The 17,112-nt window shown below is 36.6% G+C and overlaps 1 protein-coding gene across 1 annotated transcript; it reads left to right on the top strand.

Moving 5' to 3' along the window:
* Nucleotides 1-16,538: 16,538 nt before the first annotated feature.
* On the top strand, nt 16,539-17,085 carry LOC133334080 (uncharacterized; the record flags this gene model as incomplete). The annotated part of the gene is made up of 1 exon (XM_061542375.1): nt 16,539-17,085. A coding segment is annotated over exon 1 (547 nt), but the record flags the coding sequence as incomplete, so codon positions are not given.
* Nucleotides 17,086-17,112: the final 27 nt, after the last annotated feature.

The following is a 17,112-nucleotide window of genomic DNA, read 5'->3' as shown; positions in this document are numbered from 1 at the left end:
TAGAGTATGAGTTTGGTGTGGCGAGATGTGGCCTTGTTTTTGAATTGCTTACTTAGACCATAGTAGAGTTGTACAGTTCACGAACTAGTTCAAATGAACGATTCACTGAAAAGAGAGACTGAACTAGGTCTCACAAAGCGACGCCGACCCCAAACTATCAAATGAATTCGGAGAGCGAGGGACTATTAAAAGAACGACCGAACTAAAACGACAGCTGAATAAAACAGCTTAATTACGAACAATTGAACTAAAAGACCGATCTAGTTCACTCAAAAGAGCTGAACTAAACAGAGCGATCAGTTAAGTGAACTAGATAGAACAACTCTAGACCATAGTAGCATCTATTGGCCAACAGTATTCTCCTCCGAATTTCAAAACTGATGTCATTAGTTTTATTTACCAAGGTTAAAAAATCTTTGACTACCTCGAAGTCCGAGTCTACTGGACGTCTTGTCCAGCTTGGTCTTCTCGCCATTTACTGCCAGACTCTTTCTCAATTTGTTCACAGTTGGCTGTTACCGCTCTCAATGTTCGACTCATTATGCCGATGTCATCGGCGTATGCGAGTAACATGTGTTTTGTTTGGTGTACAGAGTGTCATTTCTGTTCACCGTGGCATTTCGTATGACCTTTTCCAGCAGGATATTAAAAAGGACACACGACAAACTGTCACCTTGTCTGAATCCACACTAAAGGGCTCCGAGTGGTCCGTTCCTACTTTAACTGCTGACATTGTACCAGTTGAAGTTATCCTGTATAGCCGTATTAATTTTGCGGAAATGCCGAACACAGACATGTCATTAAACATCTCTGAATGGTTAGGGCTGTCAAACGACAGACTGTCACCTTGTCTGAACCGGCACTAAAGGGCTCCGAGTGGTCCTTTCCGACTTTAACTGCATACCTTGTGCCAATTAAAGTTATCCTATATAGTCGTATTAATTTTGCAGCTTTATTGTCGATGAATAAGTGGTGTATGTCGCTGTGTTTTTCGGGGGTCTTTTCAAGGATCTGGCGCAAAGAGAAAATCTGGTCAATGGTGGATTTGCCAGGCCTGAAGCCGTATTTGTATGGTCCAACAATGTCATTGACTATGGGCTTCAGTCGTTCACACAGTGGGCTGGATAGCACTTTATATGCGATGGAAAGGAGACTATAGTTGGCACAAATCGTCCTGTCTCCTTTTTTGTGTACGGGGCACAGGATGCTGAGGCTTCAATTAGTGGGCATGTATTCCTCTACCCAAATTGTAGTAATCAGCTGGTGCATGCCCATGACTAGCATCTGACCCCCAGTCTTGAATAGTCCGGCTGGTAATCCATTAGCATCTGCTGCTTTATTGTTCTTCAGCCGATTAATTGCTACTCTGATCTCATCTTGACTAGGTGGTATAATCTGAGTTTATAAAACTCTATACCGTTGTCTCTTATTGGTTCTGAGGTATCTTCATCACCGCTACTATTTGATACCAGGATGAGCCTGCAGCAAAGCCTTCGGTTTTGGTGTTTTATCTCGATTTGCTCACGTTCACGTTTTTCTTGTTCTTTCTTATTTTTTTCTGAAAATACGTCATTCTATAGATAGTTTCAATATTATCACTCGTAGGGTACTGGCCTGGTTCACACAGATTCATATTTCGTCTGTAACTAGTTTTTCTTCCCACGCTAATATAATCTGAGATCCGAAATCTGGAGGTAAGTATTAAATCCGAATATCTCCATGAAGCTTCTTCGTATTTATATTTATATATATTTTATCCATTAAATGTGAATACCAACTACAAAATGTCCGACCCAAGAACAATAGAAAATGCGAAGAAATTTTGCATGCTACTTCAATATTAACCATTGAAAACGCGATTCTACACGTCGTCTACAAATTGCCGCATAAGTGATTGTAAGTGTAACGTAACGAACAAACGAAGAGTGAGAGAGAAGCGTAAGTGTACGACACGTTAATGGGTAATGAGTTCAGTTCACCTTAAAAAGTGCCAAGAAAATTACTGTGTAAATTATGTCGCTGTCGATGCCAATGTACCATCATCATCGTCATCTTGTTGTTGGTGGTGGTGTTGCCTCGTTTCAATGAAGTCGCAACTCGATTCACATAAAAAAGTAAAGAAGTAAGACGAAGTAGAAACCGATTACGTGATAATGGATTTTACTGACCATGTATCCATAATGGGGTTTGGTGTTTTTGTGTGGTAGTGTTTTACATGCAATGACTGGAATTATATGACTGGTATAGAAGCACAGCGATATAAAGAATTGTATTTTATGGCGTGAAAAGTGAGATGCCAAAGTGAATCGAAATGTAAATTGAGAATGGTGAAATTATTGTCTCAATGGCGCCCACTAATTAAATAGGCAAATGTGAGGGGTCTCAATTGAACTTGAATTGATAGTTTGGTTAGCAATTTTGTGATCACAAAGTATGTGTAAGTTTAAAGGAGGTAAGGTGAGTGCTATTTCCAAATAATATTTATTAGACTCTAGTCAAAATAAATCTGCCTATACGATCAAGATGACCGACATAAAAAGTGATATAAAAGTGCGAAGAAAATACAAGAAGTCCCTAGTCCGGCCAATAGGAATATCTACAATGTAAACGATTTCAACCGGATCGATGTCTGCATGATGAAATATGCAGGAGCCATGCAGGAGTCATCTTGTGGAAAATTTAATAGTGGAGTAATATCTGTAGTGTAACTACATACTTATAAGGAAGCTGGAGCTGCGAGATAGAGGAATTCTATACGATGAAGATGACCGACTGATGTACTACCATCGAAGGTACCACAGATTTGATACCAAAATTGAGCCTGTACAGATCAATAAAATAGAAATTGAAAATAATTTAATTAAATTTTTAATAGTAAAGCTCAACTCTAGTATAAATAAATGTAACTATAACACTGTAAACAATTTTAGAATGTTACCGATCTTTTAAGAATATTATCGACAACGATAAACATATTTTGTAACCCAGAAAACAAGAGTATAAAAGAGCGAAGAAAATACAAGATTTCGATCGCCCGACCAATGGGAACATCTACAATGCAATCGACTTCAACCGGATCGATGTCTGCATGATGAAATATGCTCTCAACTTCCTGGAAAGGAGTCAGCTTGTGGAAAATTGAATAGTGGAGTAATATCGGGAGTGCAACGAGGAACTTCACTTCATACTTAGAAGGAAAAGCCTACCCTCTGCTGAAGCTGCGAGATGAAGGAATCCTATACGATGAAAATGACCGGCTGATGTACTACCATCGGAGGTACCACAGATTTGACGCCGATATTGAACCTGTATACAGTACAGCTCAGTAAAATAGAAATTGTAAATAATTTATTTGTAAGTTTAGTTTTAAGGTAGTTCTAAGTTAATTTAAGTTTCTAGGCTTGTGGAATGAATGGGGATAGAGAGGGTGTGGAAATTTGCATTGAGAGGTGTTGGTTTTTGCATTTTTTTCATCCTCTCCTAATGGTCATTCCATTGGGGAGAGACTGCAGCTATTAGTTCAAGTATTAGTAGTTTCGGCTACGGAAACGTGCAGAGGTTAGTCTGTGGGGGAACACACCCGAACTAGCAGACTTGTGGAGCAGTTGTTGGGAGGGGTGAGATGCATGGTGGCTACCAATGTCGTGAGATGTTGGTGGTAATTTTTGTTTTGTATCCCCTTTCAGCGATTGTTTCATTGTAGAGAGCCTGCATATTAGTTCTAATGGTAATAGCTTCGGCTATGAGACTATATTCTGTGAGTGATCAGTCGCGAGAGGTTTTGGTTTTTGCATCTGTTTTTTTCATCCTCTCTTAATGGTCATTCCGTTGTGGAGAGCCTTCAGCTATTAGTTGAAATAGTGGTAGTTTCGGCTACGGAAACGTGTAGAGGTTAGTCTGTGGGGGACCATTCCCGAACTAGCAGGCTTGTTAAGCAATTGTTGGGAGAGGTGAGATGCATGGAGGCTACCAATGCCGTGAGATGTTTGTATCCCCTTTCAGCGATTGTTTCATTGTAGAGAGCCTGCAGCTATGAACCTGACCGAAGGTTTCGGTAGCATGGGTGTCAGGGCCTCTGGGTCTGTGGATCTAGCCTGGCAGTTGGTGCTGGTCCTTCGGAGAGCATCATACTGGACGTGATTTATACTCAAATCGCGGGTAGAGCTGTTGTGTCTCGATCTGGAGTTGCATTACAACCGGGTGCCTGACCCATAGAAAGGCAGGAGTTTTAGATGATCTCCGCTCCTCATCCAAGGAGTTGATCGCGTCCAAATACGTGTGATCGATTGGTAACTGCATTTCTGTGTGGGGGCATTGGTTGACGCTTTGTATTAACTGGTGTTTACATCATCGTGGGGTAAGACTGCAAGGTAGCCACGTACTCTAAGCATTTCTACGTACGAGGATTCAGGCCTGGCCTGTTGAGTTGGCTTTGTATTAAATGTAAATTTATAAAGGAATATCAGAGTCAAACCTGAATTCTTTTACAATAAATGTAGCCAACATAACATGCCAATCCTGAAGTTCTGTTATGTATTTTCCCCTTAAATTACCTAAAGCTGCTCATTTTGTAATCTCCATCAAAACATAATACATATTATCCATCTGATAAGATTGCACATAGTAGTTGTTAAGTCCGCACTAAAGGGACTTGGGTGGGTGGCAGGTACAGTGCAAGAGGATTCTCCCAATAGAGTCAGTGCGTCCAATACGCACTCGTGAGCAAATAAAAAAAGATAAAAATAAAACACAATAGTTTACCAGTAAAAGGTTCGACCAATGCCGAAATTTATTGTTGGTAAACTATATTACCTTTATTGTACAACAAAATGTACGGTGGCTTACAATAAAGCCCAAGTGATCAACAATATGTTTGGCCAGTCAGGTTACAAGCAAAGTTAATCAAGTAATAATAATGTTTGTTGACACAAAGATGCCTAAAGGTGGCGCAAAATCAAAATGTAAACAAAAGTCCGTTGAAATCTGTCAGCCTCATACTATTACAAGGATGTAATAATGAGGAGTAGACAGATTTCAATGGCTACGACCTCTTAAATTAAAGGCTAACTATTTAACGATTTTAAATAGCATTTCTTGCTTAAACAGTAGTAATAAAGTTTTTGTTTCAAAATAACCAAAACTCTCGCTTTTATTTATGAATCGCTACAAATTGCGAAGCAAGGCCCTTTCGCAGACATCCAACATAAATAATGGGGCTTGCTTCATTGACAAACAATGTTTAGTTGCTTTATTCACTTAATTGACAACCCAAAGTCTAGCTGCTTTATGTTCTAATTATACTTTTCCTAAGTAGAGTCCGATTTCCTCCTTTATTGAAACCCCAAGTTGACCTGCTTTATTGGCGCCAAACGTGGAGCTAGATTCATTTAAACCCAAAGTTGAGCTGCTTTATTGACGTCGAGCGTGGGGCCAGCTTTATTGAAACCCAAAGCCGAACTGCTTTATGTTCCAATAATACTTTTCCTAAGTAGAGCCCATTTTCCTTTTGAGCTATGCCTCTATTCCGGACACACCACTTTTTGGTGAGGAAGAAGGCGAGTGATGGGCTTATGAAACTTAAATCTGTTTTGGGTAGATATTATTTTGTAAACAATGGATGTGCGTAGATTTTCGGACGGAATATAAGACGACAACGAAGAACTATTACCCAATTCAACTCATAGATGATCTTCTGGGTAGAACTTTTCTAAGTAACTCGACTTAAATAATATATTAACTATAATGTACAACTGCAATAATTTTCTAAATAAATGACAATTTTGAAATGACAAGAGACAAGAAGTCGCTCATTCCGCAGTCTCCATTCAAGCAAGATACATGTAATCCATCTGATAAGATTGTGCTGAGTAAGAATAAATTATCTAAAGCGGCTCATGTCGTATTCTCCATTCAAATACGATACATAGTATCCATCTGATAAGATTGCTCGAAGTAGTAATAAAGTGTTCATTTCAAAACACCCAGAAACCCTCGCTACAAATTGCGAAGCAAGTCCAATTCGCAGACATCCAACATAAAAAATTTTTATGGGCGCCCAACGTGGGGTCTGCTTCATGTTTCATTGGCGTCCCAATTCTCTGTCGTCATAATTTTTAATCTCTATGACTTCCAGGTGTCAGGAATTACAAACATAATACATCATCCTACCTAGGCTATTATCGATCTGGCACCTCTGTGAGTGCTGTTTAACGTACCCATGTTCCGTTTACTAATTGTTATATGACTTTAATGGAATTATGCATTGAATAAGTATGTATTGTCTTTTCGCGCTGTTGTTGTTGTTACATTTCTTCATCAGCCTTTTGCATACTTATGAGAAGATGGTCAAGTTCGAAGTGAATGCCATGCAAGCGGTTAGGTGGAGAGGTGGGTATGAACACCTGTTGGAACGTGCCTATAACGATAAGCCGTTACTGGATGGCTGGCAGGTTGGTATGCATGCTAATGCTGCTACCAAACAAATAAGGCTTACAAAAAAGAAACCACCATCAAACCAATCAATGGGGTTGTAATCAAACATGTTTGCAGTTACTTGGTGTGTGTGTGAAGTGAAAATATAGATCTCAAGGTAATGGGAAAAATGAAAACAAATAAGATTTCAACAGCGAGCGCATGCTTGCCTGTCTAGCCAAGCCAAGCCTCTATGGTGTTTGTTTGATGATGGCTTTGGTATGTTCCGTCTGTGTGTTGTTGGCTTACAACTTTCAACACTTCTGGTTGGAAACCTCTGCAACATTACATTTATTTCTTCGTGGTGTTTGGCCCCACATAACAATGTCTTTGACCATCAATATCAGCATTTGATCGCCACAATTCGATTTAGTTTTAATTCTCGACGCGAAGCGTCTTAACGTGTCTTCGCTCGCTCGCTCATTCACTCGTCTGCTAATTGACCATAAAAATTCAAGAAAAAAGCCCAAAAGCCACAAAATCCAGATCTTAGTGACTAATAGTAAAAAAAAACAACAACAAAAACTATCAAAGAAAAAAGTGAAATTAAATTTCAAAGTCAACGCTTATTTTCGTGGATAAAACGCTGATCTTTGGCTTTATCCGTGTGCCGTGTGTTTTGTGCGTACGTGCGTGTGTTTTAGGTAATAATGAAGAACTAAAATTGAACTAAATCTCTGATGAGAAAAACAAATAAAAAACAAGATGACTCTATGAATGAATTTCGAAAACCAACAATAACAACAGAAACAACCTTACATAATAACTGACTTTCTTTTCCCAAAAAAATCTCAATTTTTTAAACGATTACATGAGCTGAGATCCATTTGAAGATACGTGATGATGACCAGTACCATTATTAACGTCACTATGACAGTAATGATGCATGCCCACTTGAAATGCCCATTTGTGTGTGCCTGTGGAATGACAAGTTCCGGTTCCAATTGTTATATTTGTTACATAAAAAATTTGGGTCGTCTAAGCCAAATGTAAACGGAGAAGATAAGATGGTGGTTTTCAAACATTGGCCCAGACTTGGCAACCGGTTCAGATTAAGTGAAAATTGTTTAATTGTTTTAAACTTTTTTTAAAGTTATTATGATGGTCATTGACTGACAGCCAGTTTCTTTAAGATTTGGTAGTGAATGTTTTGTCGTTAAAAAAAGACACGAGAAACTTCGAGACCATGGCATAATTATTATGTTCGAGACCTTCAATTTGAAAAGAAAACTTAGAGTTGCATATATAAAGAAATTGTAATAAATAAATTCAAACAGAAAACATTTTTCTTCAAAATAAAGTCCCCGTGGAATTCTCAGTTTCAGAAATTTTCAAAAACCTTCTATACGAGGTTTTCAAATTCTATGTCAAGTTCTGATTGGCTTAAGGAGAGAAATTCTCAATATTTTTTAGGGAACTTGAACATAATTCAGCTTGAATCAGGTGTTTATTCTAGTAATAGTTTTCTTTTCAAGTAGGAACCTTTATCGTTGGGAAATAATTCCAAATACACATTCGGTAAAAAAATATATGTATTCTACAGGACACATTTTGTACGAAAAGTCGGAAAGTTTTTCGTAAGGAATTCGGAAAAAAATATTAGAGTTTCTAACCGAATTCGGATAAAAATTATTGGGGAATTCTGAGAGAAATTTAGATTTTCTAACAGAAATCGTTCAGAATTCTGAAGAAGAGATTTGTTGTGAAATTCGGAAGACAATTTACTTTTTGTAAACATAACAACAACAATAAAAATCCACCACCATTTATTCATGTCGGATATAATACGCCAGAAAAAGTGGAGAGTCTACTCTCCGTTTGGGATATTTTTTCGGAATGTCTTACGAAATGCACAGGAAATTGTGCCGAAATTCTGTAGGAAATTTTGAAAAAAAAAAATCTGAAAGCAGAGCCCTCCGAAAAAATTATTGGCTGGGAAGTAGCAAAATAAAATAAAAAAATACAACCGTAAAATAATTTTCCATTTCAATCCGAAATTGAACATAATCGGAAATTACGAATTTAAGAAAAATTAAGGATAGGAATCCACAATTTTTTTTTCGACTTTTGCAATTAAGACAATTTTGAGTTGTTAAGAGCACACCTGTTTGTAGAAAAATAGTGTTTTGGCTCTAAAGCACTACACCTAAGTCTGCTTTTACACGGTCTTTTTGTACACGGTTTTGATATAACACGGTTTGAAAATTGAATATTTTTAATTTTTCTGGACGATTTTTTTTCCATTTAGCACGATTTGAAATTTTATGTACTTACATTTTTTGTCAAATTTAATTTTTGCGAAGTATGTTCATATCACAAAAAATTTATGAAAGTATTTATGAAAGAAAAAAGAAAAAATTTATGAATTGCTACAAATTGCGAAGCATTGCCGTTTCACAGATTTCAAACATTACCAATGTTTCATTGGCGCCCTACCTGTGGACCTGCTTCATTGAAATTCAAAGTAGAGTTGCTTTATTGGCGGCCAACCTGGGACCTGCTTCATTGACAACCCAAAGTCGAGCTGCTTTATGTTCTAATAGTACTTTTCCTAAGTAGAACCCCTTTTCATTTTGAAATATGCCTCTATTTCGGACACTACTTTTTGGTTAGGAAAAAGGCTAATGACACTTGATTCTATACCGGTTAGATAAAGATATGTGCATAGATTATCGGACAGAATATAGAACTATTACCCAATCACAGTCATAAATGGTCTTCTGGATAGAACTTTTTATGTAATTCGATTTAAAAAAATATATGTTTTCATATCTATAAAAATGTTCTAAAGCTCCCTTTTTCAAGTTATACATAGGGATCAAACAATGATACCTATGTATAACTCTCCGTCGGCATTATTTTTAATCTCTATAACATTTAGGTGTTTCAAACGGAACGCCAAAACATAATTCCCAAGCTTTTATCGATGTGGTACCTCCGTGAGTGCTGTTTAACGTACCCATGTATGTCAAACAGCATATATATACATATATAATATATATGGGAGCTATATCTAAATTTGAACCGATTTTTCCGAAACTCACCAATCATCATTCTAGTCTCAATTCAGTATGCTATGCCAAATTTCGTGCAAATCGAAGGATATAAAGGAACTTTGATGCATCATTTACATAAAATCGGACGAAAATATATATGGGGGCCTTTATCTAAATCTGAACCGATTATCCCGAAATTCACCACTCATCATTCTAGACATAATTCTGTATGCTAACCAAATTTCATGCAAATCGAAAGATACATAGGGACTTAAATCGGACGAAAATATACATTGGTGCTATATCGAAATCTGAACCGATTTTCACGAAACTTAACAGACATCACTCTAGTACGCTATGCCCAATTTCGTGCAAATCATAAGATGTGTAGGTACTTTGGTGCACCATTTATCTTAAATCGGATGAAAATATATATGGGAGCTATATCTAAATCTGAACCGATTTTCATGAAATTTAACACACATCTTTCAAGACTTAATTCAGTATACTATGCCAAATGTCGTGCAAATCGAAATATATATAGGGACTTTGGTACACCATTTATTTTAAATCGGACGAAAATATATATATGGGAGCTATATCAAAATCTGAACCGATTTTCACGAAATTTAACACACATCATTCTACTCTTATTTCAGTGCGTTGTGTCAAATTTCGTGCTAATCGAAAGATATATAGGGACTTTTGTGCCCCATTTACTATAAATCGGACGAAAATATATATGGGAGCTATATCTAAATCTGGACCGATTTTCCTGAAATTCATCACTCATTATTCTAGACATATTTCAGTACGCTATGTCAAATTTCGTGCGAATCGAGGGATATAAAGCGACTTTGGTCCACTATTTCCACAAAATTGGACGTATATATATAGGGGAGATATATCTAAATCTGAACCGATTTTTCCCAATTTCAATAGGGTTCGTCCTTGGGCCAAATAAGTAAGCTGTGCCAAATTTCATCTAAATCGGATCATAAATGCGACCTGTACATTGTTTACAATTAAACATCTACAGACGGACAGACGGTCAGACGTACATTTATAAATCGACTCAGAAAGTGATTCTGTGCTTATTCTCAAAAGGAACCATGTGTCTCTCTCGTTTCCTTTTGCATGTTACAAACATATGGACAAAGACATAATACCCTTTACCACAGTGTGGTGAAGGGTATAATAACGCGTACATAAAAAGTGTTGCCAACAGTAAAAACTTTTTGCGATTTTTTCTATTCAATATGATGTGTATGGAATGCCATCAATTTCTTTTTTAATTTAAATTTGAAAAATTGATTTTTTGCCGCTAAAAATGCTATCTCAAACAACAGTGAATAATTTACACTATAAAAAATATCGTTATATCCTCATAAAGCTTTCAAAAATAGAAAAATATGAGTGTTTACCTTTCAAAGTCTTTTATACGTTGGCAGTTCGGAAAGTTCTTAGCCTAGCTCAAAAAGCGCGGTATAAAGAGAAATAAGTTAAGTGTTTTGGTTTTGTTTCGATCTGGCAACTCCTTTATATAGAAACAGGTGTTCAAAAAAGACACATCCGCAATTTTTCCTTTCCAAACTGTTTTCGTATTAAGAATTTCGATAAGTAACAACTAATAAACCTTTTACATTTTTTTCAAGAAATCCAAAACATCAATATTCCATTTATATAAAATCATAGAAATATTTTAGGAAGGTCATCTATCTATAAATCGACCTTTTATAAGATGGTGAAATTTTTTTATTAATTATACAATTTAGTAAATCAAACAAACCCCCAAACAAATCCCCCAATCTCTCTAATTTGTCATCCATTTCCCAATAACGGCTTAAAATAAAATAAAATCAATCAAATAATGCAAATGAATAGATCTTCCCCTCCCCCTCTATTTTTGCATCTCCGATGCATCACCATGGCTACACATCATTAACTCGTCGTTATTATGAAATCATTTTATTCGGAATGTTTGGCATTATTAAACATAATGATAATCGGTCGGTTGGTCGTTTGTTTTGTTTATTTTAAATAAATATATATTTTTTGTCTACTTCGGCTTCTTCTCCCCTCTGATATTGTTGCTTGAGATTATATCGATTTCACAAAAATTAGCATTTATTAATAATTAATCGTTTACGAAAATAGAAAGTGTTTTTTATTCACGTGTTGGTGGTGATGGCGGTAGTAGTGGCGGTGATGCTGCAGACGTTTAAGGGGGGTTTTGGATTTCATCGATGACAAACCTGAGAAATTCCATCTGAAATATACATTTTTTTCAAATTGAATTGTGTTGAATCAACAACCACACAGACAACCAAAATGTAACAATTAATTGTGTACACATACATCGATATATGTATGTGTGTGTGTGAATGTGCATATTATTTAAATATACCGCTATTTAAATGAGTCGTATTTCAAAGATGATAAATGTGATAAATGTTTAAATGATTTTATCTGGATTGACAACATATTTTTCAACATCATTTGCAAACAACCCACATAAATTATAGGTTATTGATGTGGATGGTATTACATAAGTAAGGTATTTGGTAAGAGCTATGTAAGTAGAGGAAGTCATATTAGGTCTTTCGAAATGGTTTATTTTAAATTATATTTTTTTCGAATCAATCTTCAGGCGTGTAATTTTTTGAAGTGGATTTTCTAAAAATATTTTTTTTCAAGTTACCTTCAGGCGGGGATTTTTTAAAAAATATTTTTTCAAGCTACCTAAAGGCATGGATTTTATTAAAAAAATATTTCTTCAAGCTACCTAAAGGCATGGATTTTTTTAAGAAATATTTTTTCAATCTATCTTAAGACACGAATTAAAAAATATATTTTTTAAGTTTTCTTAAGGCGTGGATTTTTTTTGTTAAATATTTTTCCAAGCTACCTTAGGGCGTGGATTTTTATACCCTTCACCACACTGTGGTACAGGGTATAAAGTACTGGTCGCATTTATAATCCGATTTGAATGAAATTTGGCATAGCTCATTTATTTGGCCCAAGGGCGAACCCAATTGAAATTGGGAAAAATCGGTTCAGATTTAGATATAGCTCCCATATATATTTTTGCCCGACTTGCGGTCTTTAGTCCTGAATATCTTTCGATTGCCACGAATTTTGCCATAGCGTATTGAATTAGGTCTATAATGATGTCTGCCGAGTTTCGTGAAAATCGGTCCAGATTTAGATATAGCTCCCAAATATATTTTCGCCCGATTTCATATAAATGGTGCACCAAAGTCTCTATATATCTTTCGATTTGCACGAAATTTGCCATAACGTACTGACTTGAGCCTAGAGTGATGTCTGTCAAGTTTCGTGAAAATCGGTTCAGATTTATATATAGCTCCCATATATATTTTCGTCCGATTTTATGTAAATGGTGCACCAAAGTCCCTAAATATCTTTCGATTTGCACGAAATTTGGCATAATGTACTGAATTGAGCCTGGAGTAATGTCTGCCAAGTTTCGTGAAAATCGGTTCAGATTTAGATATAGCACCCGTATATAGTTTCGACAGATTTCATGAAAATGGTGCACCAAAGTCCCTGTAAATCTTTCGATTTGCACGAAATTTGGCCCAACGTATTGAATTGAGCCTAGAGTGATGTCGGTCAAGTTTCGGTTCAGATTTAAATATAGGTCCCATATATAGTTTCGTCCGATTTCATGTAAATAGTGCACCAAAGTCCCTATATATCTTTTAATTTGCACGAAACTTGGCACAGCGTACCGAATTGAGCCTAGAGTGATGTCTGCCAAGTTTCGTGAAAATCGGTCCAGATTTAGATATAGCTCCCATATATAGTTTCGTCCGATTTCATGTAAATAGTGCACCAAAGTCCCTATATATCTTTCAATTTGCACGAAACTTGGCATAGCGTACTGAATTGAGCCTAGGGTGATGTCTGCCAAGTTTCGAGAAAATCGGTCCTGACTTAGATGTAGCTCCCATATATAGTTTCGTCCGATTTCATGTAAATGGTGCACCAAAGTCCCTATGTATCTTTCGATTTGCACGAAATTTGGTATAGCTTACTAAATTAAGTCTAGAATGATGTGTGCAAAATTTCGTGAAAATCGGTTCAGATTTCGATATAGTTCCCATATATATTTTCGTCCGATTTATGGTAAATGGTGCACCAAAGTCCCTATATATCCTTCGATTTGAACGAAATTTGCCATAACGTACCGAATTGAGCCTAGAGTGATGTCTGCCAAGTTTCGAGAAAATCGGTCAAGGTTTAGATATAGCTCCCATATATAATTTCGCCCGATTTTAGGTAAATCTTTCGATTTGCACGAAATTTGGATCAGCGTTCTGAATTAAGCCGAGAATGATGTGTGCTAAGTTTCGTGAAAATCGGTTCAGATTAAGATATAGCTTCTATATCTGACCAAATGAAAAATTTAGTATCGGTTGCAGAATGACATGCTTATGGATCCAATTTCATTTTACTGGTCCTTTAAATATGCGACATCTCTTAGCATTCATCTGTTGAATATACCCAAAGTGGTGAAGGTTATCATATAGTCGGTCCCGTCCGACTTTACTACTTCCCTTACTGGTTTTCAAGCCACCTTAAGGCTTGAATTAAAAAAAAATATTTTTTCGAGTTCAGTATCAGTTTCATACTTGTAAGTCTCCGTTCTAGGTCTACCTACTTTTCATTATCCCACCTCCCCTATCATGGCCCCACTGTAGGCTACCATAAAAAACAATGGAACTTCAAACATGTTCGCATAGCAATATTTAATAATCAACATTGTTGTGTTGTTAACGTAATAACAGCCAATATTTTTTCTGGGTTAAAATACACTTTCTTCCGTTAGACTTGAAAGCAAAAAAATCCAACAACAACATTAACAAAACATATGAAAAGAAGAAGAACCCAGGGAGGGAGAAATATGAAGTGCAAAGTATCACCAAAACAAACAAAAGTGAAAAAATTTCACCAACAAAAGTTTTATTTTTGTTTAAAAAAGAGTTCCAAAAAAACTTACGCATTCTTTAGGTTTGTGATTAGACTAGTTTTTTTGGGTGGGGGGACTAGAAGGGGGTTGGGACTTCAAATATGGGGAAGCAGCAGCAAAAATGTGTTGATGGTAAAGTGTTGAAAACCTCTGAAATAGTTTTTGTTTTGTCGAAGTTCTGCTCAACTATATTTCACACATTTCTGATTTGGACTCTAATTTTTTGTGTTGGCTCCCCCCTTCGCTCCCACCCACTCCTCCATTTGTTCAATAAATAAAATACCACTCTTCTTTATTGATGAATATTCATTTCTAATTTAACCTCAATTAGGTAACACCAAATTTGGTTAAGACCTTTCAACACAAAAAATATTATTTTTTTCGTTACGACGTGACCACAATTAGTGAGTGAGATTTCGGTGCGGGGCTTTGGAATTCTTGCAGCTGATTGGCTTCCCATAATAATTTCACTATCATTTTGAATTTCCATACATACATATATTTCTTTGATTGCTTTAAATATGTAAATATTGATTTAAGTTATGGATATTCGGCATTGTCATTGTTGTTGGCATTGGCCGTTGGTTGTTGTTGTTGTTGCAACAGAAAGGTGAAATTGAGGTTTCCGGCAGACTTGTTTAAATTTGACGCACAACTGTTGTTGGGGTACCTAATTTGGGGTCTCACATTTTTTTTTTTGGTATTGACATATCGGTGATTCTTTATTTGGCATATTTTCCAACGTGTCTATTTTTTGATAAAAAAGTGAAACTTTTTTCACAAAACAATTTTGGCACATAGATTTGAAAAAAAGTGGTTTTCAAATAACTCCAAGGCGGGGGTTTTTAAAACAAAATATTTTTCGAACTAGATATTTTTCAAGCATCCACACAAGGCGTGGATTTTTATACCCTTCACCACACTGTGGTATAGGATATTATGTCTTTGTGCATATGTTTGTAACAAAGAACCACTTTCTGAATCGATTTACGCATGTCCGACCGTCCATGTATTTTTGTGAACAAAGTGCAGGTCGCATTTATGATCTGATTTGGATGAAATTTGGCATAGCTCACTTATTTGGCTCAAGGATGAACCCTATTGAAATTGAGAAAAATCGGTTCAGATTTCGATATAGCTCCCATATATATTTTCGTCCGATTTAATGTAAATGATCCACCAATGCTCCTATATATCTTTCGATTTGCACGAAATTTGGCACAGCGTATTGAATTAGGTCTAGAATGATGTCTGCCAAGTTTCGTGAAAATCGGTCCAGATTTAGATATAGCTCCCATATATATTTTCGTCCGATTTAATGTAAATGGTCCACCAAAGTCCCTATATATCTTTCGATTTGCACGAAATTTGGCACAGCGTAATGAATTAGGTCTAGAATGATGAGTGTTAAGTTTCCTGAAAATCGGTTCAGATTTCGATATAGGCCCCATATATATTTTCGTCCGATTTAATGTAAATGGTGCGCCAAAGTCCCTATATATTTCGATTTCCACGAAATTTGGCACAGCGTACTGAATTAGGTCTAGAATGATGAGTGTTAAGTTTCCTGAAAATCGGTTCAGATTTCGATATAGGCCCCATATATATTTTCGTCCGATTTAATGTAAATGGTGCGCCAAAGTCCCTATATATATTTCGATTTGCACGAAATTTGACACAGCCTAATGAATTAGGCCTGGAATGATGTGTGTTAAGTTTCCTGAAATCGGTTCAGATTAAGATGTAGCTTCTATATATGACCAAATGAAAAATTTAGTATCGGTTGCAGAATGACATGGTTATGGATCCAATTTCATTTTACTGGTCCCTTAGAAATGCGACGTCTGTTAGGATTCATTTGTTGAATATACCCAAAGTGGTGAAGGGTATCATATAGTCGGCCCTGTCCGACTTTACTGCTTTCCATACTGGTTTAAAAAATATTGTTTAACAAAACAACACATAATGCGCAGATCTGAGTTTTCTTCTATTAATAGTCCTCTATGAAATCCGATTTTAATGAAAACTCTTCCCCTCATTTATTTCCAGTTTAAGTTTCCCTCCTAAGAAAGAAAATGCGAAGCTCCTTTATTATCCTCTGCCTAGCGGCAGTGTGCCTCATTGGCGGCTGCCATGCTGCATCCTACAAACGTGGTGATAAAATTTCCGAACATTTTAAACAATTAGATTTGGCACCCGAAGAAATTGATCCCAATGTAGCGCCACTAGATAGTGAAAATGAAATTATTTTCGATAGCGAAGTTGTCGATCAAGCTGAAGAAGAAGCTGTTGCTGCTGCAGCGGCTATTACGGAAAGTTCAGTTGTCGAAGAGGCAGCCCAATCGGTAGCTACTACAGTTGCTCCGGTTACTGTTGCCCAAACTGCTGCTGCCGCTGCGCCTGCCACCGAAGCACCCGTAAAGGTCGAAGAAGAATCTACCAGCCCCTTGGCCAAATACTGTAAATGTAGCGGTAACCACTGCGATTGTTGCCGTAACTTCAATTTGCCCTTCATTCCCGTCAAGGGACCCGGTTGTGCCCGCATGAGCTATTTGGGTAATGAGAAAATGTCTGTCAGCTTGAAATATGGTGATTTGACATTGGTCTCCAGAACTGTATCGAGTAAGATGATTTATGAAGAATTAATTA

Source organism: Musca vetustissima, unplaced genomic scaffold, assembly GCF_032173495.1.
Source record: "Musca vetustissima isolate MV318-11 ecotype Yass unplaced genomic scaffold, APGP_CSIRO_Mvet_v1 utg18445, whole genome shotgun sequence".
In the NCBI taxonomy this organism is placed as follows: domain Eukaryota; kingdom Metazoa; phylum Arthropoda; class Insecta; order Diptera; family Muscidae; genus Musca; species Musca vetustissima.
The sequence above is the reverse complement of the archived record's forward strand: the minus strand, read 5'-3'. Positions and strand labels throughout refer to the sequence as shown.